This window comes from Mycteria americana, chromosome 1 (assembly GCF_035582795.1).
Source record: "Mycteria americana isolate JAX WOST 10 ecotype Jacksonville Zoo and Gardens chromosome 1, USCA_MyAme_1.0, whole genome shotgun sequence".
In the NCBI taxonomy this organism is placed as follows: domain Eukaryota; kingdom Metazoa; phylum Chordata; class Aves; order Ciconiiformes; family Ciconiidae; genus Mycteria; species Mycteria americana.
In genome coordinates, this window is record NC_134365.1 from 202,085,673 (window position 1) to 202,103,828 (window position 18,156).

Sequence of the window (18,156 nt, forward strand, 5' to 3'; positions counted from 1 at the left end):
CAGAACCGCTCTTTGGTGTCTCTTTTTGGGCAATTACATTCAAAAACTCTGCAGATGCCTCATATGAGTGCTCAGTAAGTGAACTTCAGAAAGTACATACAGAAAATTAGGCCCATTAAGATCTCTTCAATGTCTTTAACTATTTACTTATGTCCTAAGTAAGGATAAGGATTTCAGTGCCTGATTTTAAGCTCCCGCTGTTTTAAATTCCTGGCCTCATCTTTCTGTAGTGAGATTACATTTTCATTAATCTGTGGCATTTTTTTCACATGTGAAAATTTAAAATACTTGCTTTACATCACTTCATACCTCCTTAGCCCTTCTGAAAATTATGTCAACCAAGTCTAAATCGCTAAAGGTTTCCTATTTCATAGGATATACAGAAATCACTAAAGGTTTCGTATTTCTTAGGATATACAGCTATGATCTTTGCTTTAGAGTATTTGGGTAGTCATAGGGGTAGTCCTGCCAGGTTATGGGGAACAGACGTGAGCTGCAAGAAGGCTGATAAGCATGGTACTTTTTTATTCATGGTACCTCTTTATTCACATGATTCTTCTTAAGCAAACTGAGAAGAAAAGCTGGTGCAGGCAACAAGACAGCAGCATGCCTGTATGCAATATACATCACAAGACAAAGAACATTAGTTTAATACTAAATTCTGCCTGTAACTGGCTTTGCAGTCTGACCTTACTAGCAATTCCTTTTAAGAGCAGTCCTTAGATAAACTACTTCTGAGTAGAAGGTTGTAAAATGATGTAATTTTTTTGCATCTTTTGAACAGCATTTAAGCACAGAAATCACAGTCTTTACTCCTTTCCCTGTTAAACACAGAGCAGTCTGCCTCCTCCCCCCTCACTTTAAATGGGCAGCATGGGCATAAAGCTCGCAGCTATTGCGTGTTCAGGGACTCTTCCTGACTGGGGCTGAATGTGGGTGCTTCGACCCTCAGGACTTCAGCCACCTTTGGCAGGCTGCAAATTCAAATCCGGCTTCTGTCCACTGGGCAAATATTAGGCAGCAACCTCAAACCTCCTGGAAGGAAGCTTCACACAAGTGGCTCCAGTTGCAAGTGCTCGATGCTATAGAACTGCATGAGCTTAACCAATTTCCAGCCTTACTCCAAAGGGGAATATAAACAGCTCAACTCAAGGTCAGTTATGCCTACATCATGACAAAACATGAATTCACACTGAGCTGGAGAGGAGCTATTCCTGACATTGCACTCCTTGAATATATTCACAAATGCAGGCACCCCTGCTAGTCTTAATGCTGATATTTAGAACATATGTAACTGCTGAAAATTAATATCCATTAGGCTGCATTTATGAAAAAGACTGTTCCAGCTTCACTAAGGACCAGACTGGGTATATATTGACACAAAAGAAGGGAAAAGCTAAAATTCCTATCTAATGAGATACATGTCCCGGTCCACAAAACCATCAGTTTAGACTGACAGGCAAGGATTTCTCTCACATTGCAGAATGCTGTCTCATGCTCTTCTGAGGACATCTGTTCCCAGTCACTACAGCCTAGTTGGTTCCCATCAGTTCCAGCATTTCAATAGTACTATCTGCTGCCGCATGGCAATTACTGTTGAGTCTGCAGAAATCCATCCAATCTCTTTTTGCTGACAGCATAAGCTGTAAGATTGCAATGTCATGTGAGCTGTTTTCACATCTTGTCTTCTGGATTTTGTTTTCTCCCTCTGATTTCTTATAATTATTGAGAGGTTCTTACCCTTCCCTGCTTCTTTACCTTTCAAGAAGGTGCAATCAATGCAATTCAGTCATCTTTGATTTCATCTCCAGTTCTGCTCTCAGTGTGGAGCTATCTCATCAGCTCTGCATTCCACCACAGCCTTGCCTTTCATCTTAGTCATCCTTTGGTGTGGCTGTTTGATGACTGGAGCAAGAAATGCTCATTCATGTATGGAGTCCTCAAGCTCTTAATCACTGAGCATTTTTAGAGCAGAAATTCTAGTATTTTGCCCTTAATAATAATACCCAGTGACCTTGCACTGGGTATTACATTTCATCTTGTTCCTATCCTTCTACTAGAAGTTCTCTTTGTCAAAACTACCTTCAGCATCAAGGGCTCTGCATTGTAGTATACACATCTTCTGAAATGCCAGAAGGAGTTACGGCATCCTGCTCCTCCTCCCCTTCGTGACATGAACATTCTGAGCTATGGAGGGTTAGAGATACAGCAGAGCCAGGTGAACAGTTGACTTATTCTGTCCTGCTGATGATGTGCCACATCCATACAGAGACAATCCCCCTTCTGCAAAGAGCTCAGTAGGAATGCTCAAACCTCAAGCTCTTTCTTCAGTTAAGCTTGCTCTTTCTTCAATTAAGCTTTTCAAAGTCAAGCAAAATTTCCTAGGCCTTTTGGTTTTTTCTATTTGTGTGACCATTATTCTCAGTGTTTGCTAGGTGGCAACGTACATTCAGGAAAGAAATACTTTATGGTATCCTGGTTCTCTGGAATACTGCTTTTTTATTCTTCTTTAACCCCTTTGCTAGTTTTAGTACAGCCAACATTCTTTAACAGACAATAAATCAAAGAGAACCACAACTTCAGATTTTAAATACATGACAGTCAGTAGAAGACCTTGGGAAAAACAAAGATTCTGCTTAAGCTTAAATTGTGTACACAAAAGCTTGCAGCACCTTTTGGAATTAAAAATCTCCACAGTAGAAATGCAACTAATGTGCAACTAACAAAATAACAGGCCACATTAACACATATCTGTAAATAAAATATGATCTATGTCACAGACTTCGTTAAGGGGATTGGGAGACTGAGACTCAGAGGAGACTAATGTAAGTAACAGGAAAAGGAAAAGACTGCTTTTTGTTGGGTTTTTTTGTTTGTTTTTGAGCAGGTGTTTCATTGAGCTCTTTCTGACATGAAAACTTTGATCCGGAAGCCTTCCAAGCACAACCTCACACAGAATTCAGCAGAAATTCTGTGGATGCAGAAGTCACAGGATGACATCCGGTACGCAATAGACAGTGGCAAGTGCTCATATATACACATAAACAAGAGCATCTACTTCTCTAGCAGTAATTTAGAGATTTGTAGGCAGAATTGCAGTGCTAGGTTATAAAGGCATACTATAAGTCACAGAAAAATCTAAAAAGAGGACACTCTTTCTCCTCAACTGAAGCTTTGGGCTGAGGTTCTAGCCTTCATTTCAGCTTGCACAACATGTGAAAGATACCGAGAAACAGAATTCCTCTTCCTCTTTCTCTCATCATCATAACACTCTTGATCACAACATTATTAGACATTTTTCAGGCTGCTAATTCAATGCCCGCTGGCAGTTCTGCTCTTTCCTCTTCAAGTACATTTTAATGGTATCTCATCTGAAATTCAAGTCTGGTAAATATAATAAATTTGACTGTAACTTAGATTCCCTAGTTATTAAATTAGTTTCTTTTCAGAAAGAGTGCTGAATCTAAAGGAGAAAAAGCTGCAAATTATACCTGACAGCTTTAATGCTCTTATAACTATTTTAATAAAAGATGTTGTGATTCATCACAGATAATATGTCTTGCAAAAAAAAATTTGGGTCAACTGAGAAAATAGTCCTAATAGCTTTGCAAAACTACTTACAACTTAAAATAATTTGGCTGGCAGGGAAAATGTGGCTGATTCTGAAGACTGCAAAGTGTTCCAAATTACATTAAATTTTCTCTTGCAGAATCTCTGTTTTTGTGTAAAACAATAGCAGTAATTTCTACTTTCATAACTGCCAAGGTAATATCAAGTATGGAGAAACTAGGCAAGATACCTTTTGTGAGTAAACATCTTACCATTTTTCTGATTTGCTCAAATGAAAGATGTGGTTGACAGTAAACCCTTACTTCATATTCATAAGCCTAACGCATAATATTATTACCTATGTGACAATAGGGTTGTGTATTGTACAGTATTAATATTATACCTCCAGGATTCATAGGAGAAGGCAGGGCAGATGACTTTAATGACACATTAAAGGACTCAGAGAAACCAGTGGAAATGTAAAGTACAAATAACAGCATTCTTGTCCTTTGGCCCAGAACTCAATCACCTGAACCAAGCTGCATCACTTCTGTTTACGGATGTCCTGGAATTACTTACAGCACACCTAGGGGAGCAACTTTTTATTTATGCCAATTAGATAGAAAGCTTGAGATAAAAAAAAAATCAACTGTATCTAGCAACCAAAAAAAAAAAAAATCTTCATACTTCAAGATTTAATATAAGAAATTAAACTAAGGGCTAGACTCTATCATCCAGAATTTTCCCATTCCATTTGCATAGGGGAAGAAATCTTTAAAGATCCATTTTGTATCATTTGCACATCTACATACAGATTTCATAGAATCACAGAAATTTAGGGCTGGAGGGAATCTCAAGAGATCACTTTCTCAAACTACAGCACTGAGGCAGAATGAAGTATGTAAAGAACAGTCCCAAGAGATAGCTACCTAATTTGTCCAGAAAAAAAATTCCCATGAAGGGTATTCTGCAGCCCTTCTACATAGCTTGTTCCACTGCTTCCCTATATTCATAATGGAAAGGATTTTTCCAACCTCGAAATTAAGCTGATTCTCCTTGCTTTTCCCTAAATGGCCACTGAAGAACAACTGATCACTATTCTTCTTAGAAAAGTCTTTTCCATACTGGGAAATGTCAGCACTTCCCTCCTCTATTTTCCACTGTCTAGACTAAACTAACTTGCAGTTTTTCCTCTTGTCTTACACTGTTGCACTTCGCTGAACTCACTTCTATTTATTTATATTTTTTAAAGTTTAGCATCCCAGACTGCATACAGTAAACCAGTTCAGGCCTCTGGAAAGCATCTCATCTAGGCTTCCTTTCCTATGAAAGGTTGGACCAGATGATCTTTCAAGGTCGCTTCCAACCTGAGCTGTTCTATCATTTGTAGTGGAGTATTCAAGTACGATGAGTATCTTTCATATTCATCATGTATGACAGTATGTATCATACATGAGAACTGGCTTGAGGTCACAAGATCACATTTATGGATCTCATTTAGTTTGTAAGTTTCTTCAGATCTATGCTTTCTTCTTTGCAGTCTTCCTGTCCCATCTGGGTTTTTTTGTTGGTTTTGCTTTTGTGCAATTAATTCCTCCATCAGCCTAAGAACCTGTATTTATTGCACTTGTTGATTTTAAGCCATATCTGCAACTTGGGAGGATCATTTTACCATTCTGATCCCTTTTTCCAGTGTATTTCCAACTTCTCCCAGCTTAACATAAATTTTGAAGTTTATAAGCATATAGTCTAGTCACTCATCCCATCACATTGAAGAGAACTGTCCCCGAATTCCTAAAGCCTACATGAAATGCCATCTCAAATTGACTGTAAGCCACCAATAACCACTTTTCCAATGCAGTATTTTTTGATCAGTTGCCCTCATCCATCCTTACCTTCTAGAGATTTCATCTAGGCCGTATTTCCTTAGTTACTTATAAAAAATAACAGGGAACAGAGTCAGAAACCTTACTAAAATCTAAGTAATTTATTTTTCCTGCTTCATCTATATCTACTAGGCAATATACTGAAGAAGAAAATTAGTTTGGTTTGACATGATATATTCTTGACAGAGGCATGTCAGCAAGTTTTTATCACCTTATCATGTTCTAGGCCTTTAGAAACTGCTTATTTAGCAATTTGTTCCAGAATCCAGGGGTGGAAGTTAGTTAGGCTACCTGGCTACCTTGGGTTCTCTTCTATCTCTTTTTCTAAAAGCTGTTATGTTTCCCTTTTTCAGTCTACTGTCTCCTCTGTCCTCCATGAGTTTTCAAAGATACTGAAATACCTGGAAACGATTCAGTGCTTACTTGGGCTTGTTCCTGAATTACTTTAGGAGGTAGGTGCAGGAAATGTGAATGTATCTATCTTACCCAAGTGTCTTCTCTTTCTTAAAAATTATTCTGTTAAATATCCAGACAGCAGTAACCTTTCTTCTGAGTTTCGAAGACTAGCTGACGTTTGAGAAGTGTTAGAAACTTTGGCTTGTCTGCATGATATCCGTAATATTTATTACATGTGGACATCCAAATTAGCCAGATATATGGTATGCTGGCTAATGAACAAGTTTACAGCTTTGAAAAAAGTAAGTTACCAAAGGAAATCCTAACTAATTCAAATATTTAACATAATCCTTAAGAGGCAATTGCAACCTAGTAATTTTTTTAATGCTACTACATAATGATCTGGGGTTTTGCTAGTTTGAGGTCAAAACATGATTCAGATCATGACAGGATGACACTGTTTTTGCAGAAAGGAGAGAATAACTTTATGGAACCTAAACCACTTCTGCAGGACATTCACTATTTGTTCTGGCTAAGCTATTTCTAAGGCTAGGGGAAAAACAAAGATGATGAATAAGGCGGGTTAAGTTTTAGGCTATCAAGTGTACATAGAAGTACAAAAGATGAGTTCTGGACTGAAGTCCAGAATAGTTTTGCCGGTGACTTCAAGTAGATTAAAGTCTTAGAGATTGTCTCAGAGTCTTAGGGGATATAAGGGACTTTTAACTTGTGTCATTTAGATACCAAGGAACTAGAATAAGGTGCACTAAATAAGGCATGAAGTTAATGGTAGAGGTTCCCAGCATGCTTTAGCCATTGCTTTCTTACATCTTCTTGTTACTTGCTTTTATTGGACCATAGTCTGTCCTGTCTCTTCAGAATGAAAGTTACAACAAATTAGAATCAGTGGCGTTATAGCTAGAAAAATTTAAAAATTACGTGTAAGGTGGATGTAAGACAGTAGATTAATAGTAGCATAAGACAGACACAGACATCCTTGGATTTAAAATCAAATGTGGACCCGAAAAGTTCAGTAATACAGAAATTTTATTTTTTTTTTAAATTTGCAATACTCAACTGGAAACCATCCAAATAATGCAGTATTTGCAGAAAATGTTACAGATAGCTTTTGCCTTCAGAGATTATTTCCAGCTGTGTCACTACCTTGCTTTAAGATCTTAGACAAGTCATTTCAGACTACTGCGCTTTATGGTACCAAAAGAAGGCAATCAACCTCTAGTGACCCTTCACAGATGCTGTAATACCTATTTCTTGATGAGGTACTCTAACCCTTCAGAGTAGCCTAGTCCCCTGTTGCTCTCCCTGCAGGGAGTCTGGTACCTCCCCAACCACCAGTGGCAGTTGAGTTTCTGGTGATCAGCAAGTAAACCTAGTTGCTGAATACACACAAAATGACTTATAATAAAATAGAGATTATATAAAAAGAGATTAAGGAGCAGAGCAGACTAAAAAGAGGAGAAGAAAACAGACACAGATTGCATGGGCATTAAGTCATTTCGATCCTACTTAGTCTGTAACAACAACTGCTAACCTACAATTTATTCAATATAAAAATGCAATACTTATCCCTCAAACTTGCCTTCCACTTTGTCCATCCAGGTCTGGTAAGAGTAGTGGGCTCTTTTGGGTGCCGGGATGTTATCAGGTGTAACAGACAGCTGTCACGGGTACATTTAGGGTAAGACCACACCATGGACGGTCCCTGGTTTCCAGCAGGTTGCTTACAGGCTCTGCTGGTCCTCAGTCCTCCACTGCTGCCACAGCTTCCTTGGAGCTTCTCAGGGCTTATGGAGTGGGAGGCTCCAGGCTGACCTCCAGTCCTGTGAGTCAAAATGGCAGTCTCTCTTGCTGCTGTGGAGAACAATAAACAGCTTGCTTTCATCAGTCACCCTCTCCCTACTCATAGAGCCCCACCCAGCTAAGCTTAAGGGCAGCCTAGCATGGTAAGCCTAGCACTCCTAAGCGCCTTCAACCACCACAGGCAAGTAGCCAGGTAGCCTCTGCAACACTGGACCATCTGCCTTTGTGAGGTCTCTCTGAGCTTTCTCTGTAGCAGATGATAGGAGTGATGTCTAAACTGACAGAGGATATGCATATTTTTCATACAAGGCAAGACACAAAAGAGATGTAAATTCCAGTGTTCCCAAATATGGATGCTCGTAAGTCTAATAACAAGTTAGTACTTAGGTAGGGTATCATAACTTCTCACGTGCAACAGCAATAAGACATTCTTCTCTCAGCTGCACCTTGAAGTAACACATCTGTGCTTCCACCTGTCATCAGGGTGGCACCCCATAATCAAACCGCGTCTGACTATCTCCTTTGTTGCCAACCCAAACAGCGTACATGCCCAACAAGTTTGATATCCAGATCTGCAAAAGTTCCTTTCCAAGAATATCTGCAGCAACAGTAAGCAGTAAATGAAAGCAGCTTACAGTATAGATGTTTACCACTGAACTAAAATCATCTCAGTTCCCCCTACAGCCAGGAAGAGTGAAATCGGTATTTCTTTGGTTGAGATTCATCTGAGCTACTTTAAACATCCATCTTAGGATGAGATGAATCATGACGCAGAGATGCATACTTCTCCCCATTGACTATAACAAGAGCATAAGGCAGTTAATTCAGGTGCAGACAGCTCTATGTAGACATTTATTTTTTGCCAGACAAATCCTAGCCATGTCTTACATACCCCTGCCATTCTGCACAAACCTATGTTACCCATGGTTTAGTCTCACCAGTCCCCTTTCCTCAGAAATAAAGTTACAGCTGATTTGCTGTGGATCCTGACCAATACTGTATGGGTGCATCTTTTGTACTACATAAAAGAGAGAGAGGGACTGAGCTCAGGGACCGGAACCAGCACCATGCCGGTGTCCTGGCTGTGCTCTGGGCTGCTGCAACTAAATCTCTCCACTACAGACCAGATACAGAGGGGCCATACCTAAGCTGTGTGAACATGAAGACCCATAAATGCCATGAATGCCATGTGAACAGGAGACCCCCTAAGCTTTGTGAACATGAGCCGGTCTCTGTATCTTGACTTTCTGCTCTTGGTATAGCTTATGCCTCCTTGGACACATGCAATTCGGATAATGCAGAGTACCAAGTCCCTCAAGACCCTTCTGTTTTCTAGAGGAGGGTCCTGTAATGGACTGGAAATCCTCTCTGGGTGTACTCAGCCAACAGCTCCTGCCTGAATGATGCCAAGTGGGGACCGTTCCCTGAAGAGCAGCTTTGTCCACAGTTTCTTCAGAGATTTTTATTAGTGCCATTATTACTATGCCTTTGTGAGTGGCTCCAACAGTCCCTTTTGATGTAGCTACAGACTAAGGAACTCTCACTAGCAAATATACCAAGACTACCCACAATATTTACACAAATAGTATAGCTATTTTTCAAGTCTGTAAGATCCAAATGCAGACATCAATGGAAACAGAAAGACTCTGCTGACCACAATGAACTTTGTATTAGGACTTTCAACTTTTTAATGAAAGGATCGCAGAACATTTTACAGTGAAGGTATGTGTCTACCACACACTCATGCTATTAGCTTAGATCAGACCCTATACTAATTTTAGTTACTAAACACGCATATTTGGAAAATAATCATGCCTTCCCCTGCTTATACAAAAATAGGTGCAATCAAAGATCATAAATGGTATTCTGAGCAAAAGAAGTAAACACTACTTAAAATAATGGAATACATTACAGAAAACAGTAATTTAGAGTTTTATAATTCCTTTCTTTTTCAAAGAAATAATTATATACACTTCACCATCTTCAGCAGTATTAAAGATGTTATAATTTAAGATAACTTTCATTAATAATCACAGTAGTACTACAAAGTGTTATTAATAGTAGCTTTAGACAGTGGTCTGGGAAAAGAAACAAGAAAGAAGGTATACAATGCTGCTTCTACTTCAACATTTCCAGAAAAACATATATTTAAAAAATATTTTACAGGTTAAAATACTGATAATTCTATATTTGTTTCTTTAGTAATACTGTGAAGTAATGTCTTTGCCATCTTTATTGTATTTTTTGAACTACATAACAATCATTATTTAAAATTTTATCAGTCACATTGCATTTAAAAATATAGAGTCTGAGTCTCTAATAAATCCTTCTGTTTTTTCAAGTAACACAGATAAAATTAACTTTGCTAATCTTGACTTGTTTTATTGTACCCTTATATACAATTTCTATCCCTCTCTCTTTTTAAGTACAGAATCTATACAGTGGAGAGTGTTAGGCAACCTTAACTATAGTTATTGCTGCCAGCTCTTCCTATAAAACTTAGGATGAAATACTGGTATAATTAAAATTGATGGTGATGCTCACACTGATTTAAGAGAATGAAAGAAAAGAGAAGAAACACTCCCTGAAATACAGTAAGGTCCCCACAATAAAATTTTATATTTACATGGGAAGCACTAGTAGTAAGATTTCAGGAAATCCTACAATTAATATATTATAGGCAAAATACATACAGTAATGTATATATATGTATGTATATGAAGATATAGGTAAAAAGTCAAAATGATAGGATTTCACTTAGATATGGGTTTATCTTTTTAATCAGTGCTAGTAATACTACAGAATAATGTTTGGAAGGGAAGAAAAATAAAGTATAACTTATTCAGCTGGAACTATGAGGAAAATATTAACGACTAAAGTGCATAATGTAATTCCATTACTTAAAATGTTTTCAGGGGACCGTGGGACCTCTATTATTGTTGCAAAAGTACCACGGGATCTTATCATTAAATGATAAAACAGCAGTTGTACCACTGTTCTCATCTAATAGCAAGCAAGTTCCCAGTCTTCAAAGATTTATGTATACAGTTAATTTTATGCAGTAGGAGTAGTCTTGCTTCAGACCACAAAACTTTTCAAAATGCTTAAAATTAGGCATAATATCTGTAACTCTTCACAGAACTGAGACCTACAGCCTAACTTGGAGAGCCATAATGAATATACTTTTCAAGTTAAAAAAATGCATGTTCCTTCACAAGAGAGTATCAGTTTTGACCTGCATTTTTTTTATTCACATAAAAGCAGTATTTCAACAGTCTGCATACCATTTCTTTTATGAATCAAATATTTATCAGAAAAAGGTCACTGCCATCTTAGAAACTATTTTTAAATCTTTCCAATTACATTACCAGTATCTTCAATTCTCAAATTTATTTTTTTTAAATAAGAATTTTGCTTTCAACTTTTCTCTCAGATTTTTCAACTTGACTTAAAAAAGTAATGGTTCTGAAGTTTGAGGGAACTTGTTACATAGGCCAGCAAGGTGTTTAGCTGAAAGCTAACTGCATAGGAACAGTGTGGGAAGATGGTTAGTGTGTTAGAAAGGTCAATATAAATTAATGCTATAAGAGGTATTTGGGGACGTCTTAGATAAATTTTAATTCTTTCCTTTTAAATGGACTCTATCATGATAAGCTTTCAAGTAACTTTAGCAAGTTGAAAATATTTGAAGATAAGCTATATTTATGGCCTAGGTCCTAAATGCAAAGATTGCTCTGAACTCTTATTTATGAGCTGAACGATGTTATCTAGCCACAAAATGTTCACATTTATTTTCAGTCTTACTAGTGGATGAATGTTGACGGTCTGGTAATTAGTTCCATTTCCATCAACTCCAAAGCCTATAAAATAACTAGACTTTCTGTAAACTAACAGCACACTGTCATCTTAAGGCTTCTTCATCAGAGGAAGGTATTTCAGCTTCCTTGAAACTGATCTCTCATCTCTTTGTTGTTTTTTTTTTTCTTGTGGAGGAGGGATGGGTAGAAATTATGGAAACATTCAAGGTCAGGTCGGAGGGGGCTCTAAGCAACCTGATCTATTTGGATGTCCCTGCTCTTGCAGGGGGGTTGGACTAGATGACCTGTAAAGGTCCCTCCCAATCCAAACCATTCAATGATTCTATCAATAATAGTCTCTCTAGTATACGAAGCAGCTTTGGAAATCCCTGAAGTCAACTCCCAACCTTCACCATAAACAGCCTTGGTACAGGACCTTTGAAACTCTGGATAGAGATCAAGGTATCAGCTGGCCAACTTTAACGACTGTCCAGTTTTATCCAATCACCCTGTAGTTTTCAAAGTGTACTAGGATTATTTCATTTTATCACTTTTAACAAAACGTGTCTTCCTTGTGCTTACAACCTTATCTGCTTCAGAGTGTTTTCCTTGTAATCATAGGCAGACAGATTGCTCTCACATCTGTTAAAGTAAAATACAAGTGATATTCTTAAGAGGACCCATATAATTTTGAAGGGACTAAAGAAGGCCTGGCTTTTTGAGACCTTCCATTTCAGTCTTCTGTCTGACGTTGGGCAGAATTTAATCTATGGTCCAGTTCTTCACCTACAAAACCAAGCAGTGATATTTCCTGTCTTTCAGTTAGCTTGTCTGTCAGCTTCTCCAGGAAAGTATCGGAAATATTGTTAGCACAGTGCCTAGCCCACTAAAATCTTGCTTTTGGTTGGAGCTTACTGTCAAATGTACATACGGTAAATAAGTCAGACCACCCCCATGCTACATCTCATGAAATGGGGTCATGTATATAAAAGGTGGCTTGCCAGCCCCTCCCTCAGTTCACAGCTGGCTGGTCATCGCCTTCCCCAATCCAGTTTACACAGCATCTGAAGTCCCGAAAGACAGACGAGCATGATGGGTGGCCTTCAGACTGGATGACTGAATCCATCTCTTAACTCTTTCTCTATCTAAAATAGTAACAAAGGGTTTAGACTGAATGGAACAGGCACTAAGCCTAATGCTCTTGAGGGGACTGGAGTTCTAGCAGAGTGAATCCCTGTTGGAACTTGCTCTAACACTCTTAAAAGACACTAAGACATGAAAGAGGACCTTCAAGCATGTGGAGCTGTAGGTTTACTTGGTATTTTTAATTTTTTACTTTGTAACAAAACTTAGAAGAAATGGAGTTTCTGCCAAACATGGTTTCCTACGAATCACAGGAGTCACAAGGGTTTTATTTCATGGTAGTATGTTTTCATCTTTTGATGTGACTTCATATTATGTTCATTACGCCTAACAAGAAATGACTGCATTTAAGTATTGATGTAACAATTCAGTGGAACATTGGATCTTACAGGAAAATTACATTCTTAAACATTTAAGAAAATATTTTACTAGGCTTTTCATTTGCTTTTGCAAATTTTCAGCAATGCAAACATCTCTAGAACAAAGTCTGAAGTCAACATGTAGAAAGCACATGTTAAAATAACAGGTATGTCAGCTTGCTAAATGTAGTGATTTCTGCTTACACAAGAGCCAAGGAAGAGCAAAATGTGCAGGATGGGAAAGGGAGCCTCTGAACTAACATTTTAGTGCCACAGGGCATAGTAGTTTGTCACATTTGTCACCATGTATCTCAATTTTTCTGATGAAACTCCTGTTATATTTACCAGACTGTCAGTGTCCTTTCTATACACTACAGCAATCTTTGCTTTCTGTCATGAACTACTCCTGCAGTGATACTGCACGAGGTGAAACAGGACTGTGTCTTAATAGCCAAGGGTTTTCTAGCTACTTAGGCATATGTTCCAGCACCCACAAACATACCAGCCTGGTTACTGCAACACAGGTGTGAGCCATGTTAGCGCAGCAGTAGCTTTGCATTCCTGGACACTGCACACATGGGGTGAATTTACTGCAACAAGGGAAGGGGTGGCTAAGGACACTTAACTTCCCCATCAGCATTTCGTGCTTGCAGTCATATGAGAATAGTTCTCCATTCACATTGCAGTTGTATCTGTTCCAGTCAGGAATGTCATCTGAGGAAAGACAAATGACCTACTTATTCATTCTTACTCAAAGAAAAACTGAAAATGCCTGGCAGAGTGCTGAACTAAACCTGCTTACCTGTGTTGTGGTCACGTGTTCAACATCAAGGGATATGGCATTCAGAATTCAAATCTCTCAGCCATCCTTTACAATGTTTCTGGGATGTTGCCAGCATTCATGAAGTGCTTGTTATTGGCTGATACAGAAAGGGAAGTACTCTTAATGTGTTTGTGCAAATATTCTGTGTCAAACTGTAAGAATGGGATGGAAAATATTCTCTCTGTCTAGAGGGAAGTAAAAATAGGGGACGGGAATTTGCTGCCAGTTTTACACCTCTACAGCAGAAGTGGGATTTTGCAGTGTGTGTTTGTGTGTGACGATAGAGGGATTTTGCTGCTACGTTTTATAGTATCTGGGGATTAGAAAGGATCTTTCTGTATGAGTTACTTTCTAGGTCTCTGGGGATAGGAAAAAGATTTTGCAATGTACATTAGTCTGTGGAGATGGAAACCATTCACCCTGCATGTTGCACTCTTGGGTGAGATTTTGCAATGAGCAGCCATTTGTGTTCCCCAGATAAGGTGTTTTTGAAGGGTTTGTATCCTGCTAAGGACTCAGGTGGCACATTCCTGAAGATGTCCCAAACACTTCACAGAATGACACTCAGTGAACAACACATGCTAATGGAAGACTGGATAAATTCTGAGATGCCATTAGTTAGATGACTGAAATTACCATCTATGAAACTGAATTCATGACTCTGAATTCAGGTCAGGGAAGGAGAGTGAACTAAAGTTACTTTAGTGGCACTGATGGATGATCACTGTTTGTCAGTGGATAGAGAACAAAAAGGCATATTCCATGTTTCAGAGCCTGTACCACAGCATTTGTAATGTTGACAACACAGTACTGGCTGTCATATAAGAAAGAGGGGAAAGATACAGTTTGCTAAAATGGACTGAGTACTTTCCGAAGGCCTTTAACCAAACACCAAAATAATGAAAAACTGCATGCAGCAGTTCTCTCCCCAGTCTTTTCCCACATTCACATGGAGTCACTAGGTGAACTACTCTGAAAACATGGATACTGGCACTGGCAACCTGCAAATGACATTTAGCTTCCTCTCTGCTTTACTTCATGTGACTGTATCATTAATTTTCAGATGGCCCAATGTTTGAACGTGATCAACTAATGTTTGAGTGTGATCAACTAACTCAATCTAACCAAGGCCTAGAGAGCTTTGTTAAAACTATGGTAGTGGACAAAAAAGCATTTTGAAGCATTCACAGTGAATAGTTGTCTTTGACACAAGTGATTACTGCTGGTCAAGTCAATCTGTAATGCTTTTCAATTGTCACCTCTGCCAACACCAGTATCTTCTGCCATCTGTATTTCATGAGAAACTTTACTTTTCCTTTGAAAAGGATGTTCCAAACTTATTCATGCTTTTGTTCTTTCTCATCTGGAACATACGCAATGCATCCATACACGCCTCCAACACTTAGAAAACCCCAGCTGCACAGCACATGGCATCAGGTCAGCCCTGCTAGTGCAAGCTCACCAAACCTGCCTCGCCTTGTACACTGGGCTTCCCGCAGGATTTCAAACCCAGTTCATGACCCATTGCTCTTCATGTACTCAGCAGTGGCTTAAAGCTCTGGAAGAAGAGTCACATCAGTGAATAACGTGAAGCTGAGCTCTGTGAGGCAGCGAGGGGCACCCTCGGGACCAGAGGACCGTTACAAGCGTCGCCACTTTTCACTCCCTACCGCACAGGCAAGGCCTTCGGTGGTCCCTTCCCTGACACAAACAAAACGCCCGACCCCTGCCACCGCCTTCCTTCTCTACCAGGAACCCGCCAGGCGAGCCCGATCCTCGGCCAGGCCCTCTCCCCTTCCCGCGGGAGGGCCGGGACAGCTACAGCCCCCAGGGGCCCGGCCCGGCCGCGCAGGGCCTCTGCCCGCCGACCCTCCCCTCCATTTGAGCTCTTTTCAGCAAAACGCTTGAAGCGGGGACCATGCCGCTTCCCCTCACCCCTGAGGGCACTGCCCGGCCCGGGGCCGGGAGCCGGGCGCGTTTCCAAGACCGGAAGGCGGCCCTGCGGCGCCGGTCACTGCTGTGAGACCCTGCGCACCTCTGCTGGCGTTACCTCTCTGCCAGGACCGTCCCCTCCGATTTGTGGGTAGCTTTCCTCCCGCTTGCGGAGGGAGACCAGCGCGCTGCGCTCTCGCAGGGGACAGCACGATCCCCACGGGACGGAGCTAGTCCCGCCCCGCCGGGCAGGCAGCGAGCGGCCCCACAGCCTCGGGCCTGGCGCTGCGCATGCGCCCTGCGGCGCCCCGTGGCTGGCGGCGGCGGTGGCGGTGGCGGCGGAGGGGCCAGTTCGATGTCGGCGGCGCCAGGGTGGCTTCCGGGAAGATGGCGGCGTGGAGAGCGGTGCTAGCGACGGGCGCCCGCGCTCCACTGAGGGGGCGGCTCGCCGGGCTGCGGCCCCCTCGGAGCCAGCGGCGCCCGCCCAGCTGGAGGGTCGCCGCCGCCGCCGCCGTCCTGGTCGGGGGAGGCTCCCTGGCGGCGTGTTACAGCGGGCGGCCGGGTGTGTTCCCGACGGTCCTGGCTCAGGTAAGGCGGCAGCATTCTCGCTCCGGCAGCCTCGCCTCCCGCCGGCGGGCAGGGCCGGGCGGCCCGCAGGGGAGGGCCGGGGCCTGGCGCCGGGCGTGGGTCCACGGGTCCCGGGGGCGGCTGTTGACGGGCGCAGAGGAGCGGCCTGCGGGTGGGCCGGGGTCTGTGATGATCAGACCTCGTCTACCTCAACACCGTGAGGTAGGACCCGGCTGTGGGAGCCCTCATCGCTCAGGTGGGCCAGCAGGTAATGCGCGTCCCCAGCCCCTTTGGCAGCAGCCGGCATCAGCACTGTCACTTAAACTGATCCTGCCTCACCTCATTGACGGGAACTTTGCCGTCTCCTCAGTGGAAGAAGGCAGGGGTTTGCTTTAGCACCAAGCGTTTCCCCCGTCCGTTTGACAGCCCTGGTCGTGCAGCCTGATGAACCTCTGTGGTTTGCACGAGCACGCGGCCTGTACTGAGCTCCTCGTTTTGCTGGTAACTTTCAGAGCTTATGTTCCTTCCACGATGCCTGGTCTACACGTTGGGTGCTGTTAGACAGTCGTGCACCTTTTTTCCCTTTGAAGAAGAATATTTCACAAAAATAGTGCTTTTATATCTTATACTTTGTCTGAAATGCATCACACATAACAGGAAGATTTCCTCTTAGTATGTTCAAAATGTGTGCTATGGATGTTAAAATGTAGTTTGCCTTGGAGCATCAGCGCGCACTCCGAAGATTATGTTCAAGGACAGATAGTCATTATTTACAAAGTAATCTTTGCAAGTTCCAAAATACTGTTTTGCTTCCCAACTTTATTCTTTTCATGGAGGTAGTGAACTCTTTCCCATTCTTCCGTCGGAGAAGTTACTGTCAATTAGAGTTGGTTACGTATCTCAAGACTGGAAGACCTAAATGTTTTTTAGGCCAGAGGGTTTAGGTAGGATGAGGGGAGGAGATCAGTATATGCTTGCAGTACTGTTCATCTACTTATATGTAGAAAATTTTGGAAGTATCCAATAGTTTGTATGCTTCAATGTCTTGTCTCTTAACAGATATTGAACAGACTGAACTGCAGGCAGGTAAATAGCAACCTTATTCTTGAGTCAAGAACAAAGAATGATTTTTTTTATATATATATTTTGCAGTCCTAATTGTGGAGAATTTATAAGCTGCATCTCCTTAGGAAACTCAATTTTTTTCAGATAAGCATGTTTCTAAATGGATTAACTATTAGTCCTGATTCCTTGGACAGCGCATGTTGAAACTTTGGTTTTCTGTGTACAGCTCCTAGTGAGGAAGGCATCTGCTATTCCACTAGAAATCCTACTGGAAATGTATCTCCTTGTAGTAAAGAGCCAACATAATACGATTTTACATTTAGTTATGTGACATTTTTCAGCAGCATTGCATTATGTTTAAAAAGAGAGACCAATTTCATATATGTGTGGAACTCTTGCATAGGTAGACATGTATGTAGTTATATATAAAAAGTGTTAAATGCAGGAAGTAATAACTTCTAAAGGGTGTTGAGTGAAGCGATCTAGTTCTGGTGCTGATGTGTTCATGGAGGAGCTTCCATGTAATGCATGGACAGTCCTACAAGTACACTTTTTAGTTCTCTGGGGAACTCCAAAATTCTACAGCTTATTTAATTGATTATTTTTGGAGACAGTAAATTGCTGGACTCTGCAAATGTTAAGTAGTTTATTCAATTTAAACTTTTCAGTTTTCCAGTAAAAAGACTGTTGGACATGCTATCATAGTACAGGCAAAAGTTCTCTATGTGTTGTACTCCATGTTGCTGCAATTAATGTATTGAGCTTTCTAAAACTACCTAAGAACTGACCGTGCTGAGCGTGACACTAAGGCCAATAAA

General features: G+C 41.0%; 1 protein-coding gene and 1 long non-coding RNA gene across 4 annotated transcripts in view; one reads left to right on the forward strand and one right to left on the reverse strand.

Moving 5' to 3' along the window:
• Window positions 1–232: 232 nt before the first annotated feature.
• LOC142404297 (uncharacterized) lies at window positions 233–15,959 on the reverse strand. 2 transcript variants are annotated; one of them, XR_012773809.1, is made up of 5 exons: window positions 15,825–15,959; window positions 13,754–13,871; window positions 13,454–13,665; window positions 7,432–7,703; window positions 233–610 (listed from the first exon to the last, which is right to left on the reverse strand). It is a non-coding gene; the product is annotated as an uncharacterized LOC142404297 (long non-coding RNA). The 2 variants fall into 2 exon arrangements; XR_012773808.1 differs by lacking the exon at window positions 233–610 and having other exon boundaries at window positions 6,437–7,703.
• Window positions 15,949–18,156, forward strand: part of MICU2 (mitochondrial calcium uptake 2) — a 154,657-nt gene continuing 152,449 nt past the window's right edge. Inside the window, exons 1-2 of one of the 2 annotated variants that reach the window (XM_075490912.1) lie at window positions 15,949–16,294; window positions 17,333–17,359. In XM_075490912.1, coding sequence (XP_075347027.1) covers window positions 15,998–16,294; window positions 17,333–17,359 — 324 coding nt within the window. In that variant the 5' untranslated portion in view covers window positions 15,949–15,997. The remainder of the gene's footprint in view (window positions 16,295–17,332; window positions 17,360–18,156) is intronic. The other variant, XM_075490913.1, reaches the window with a different exon arrangement.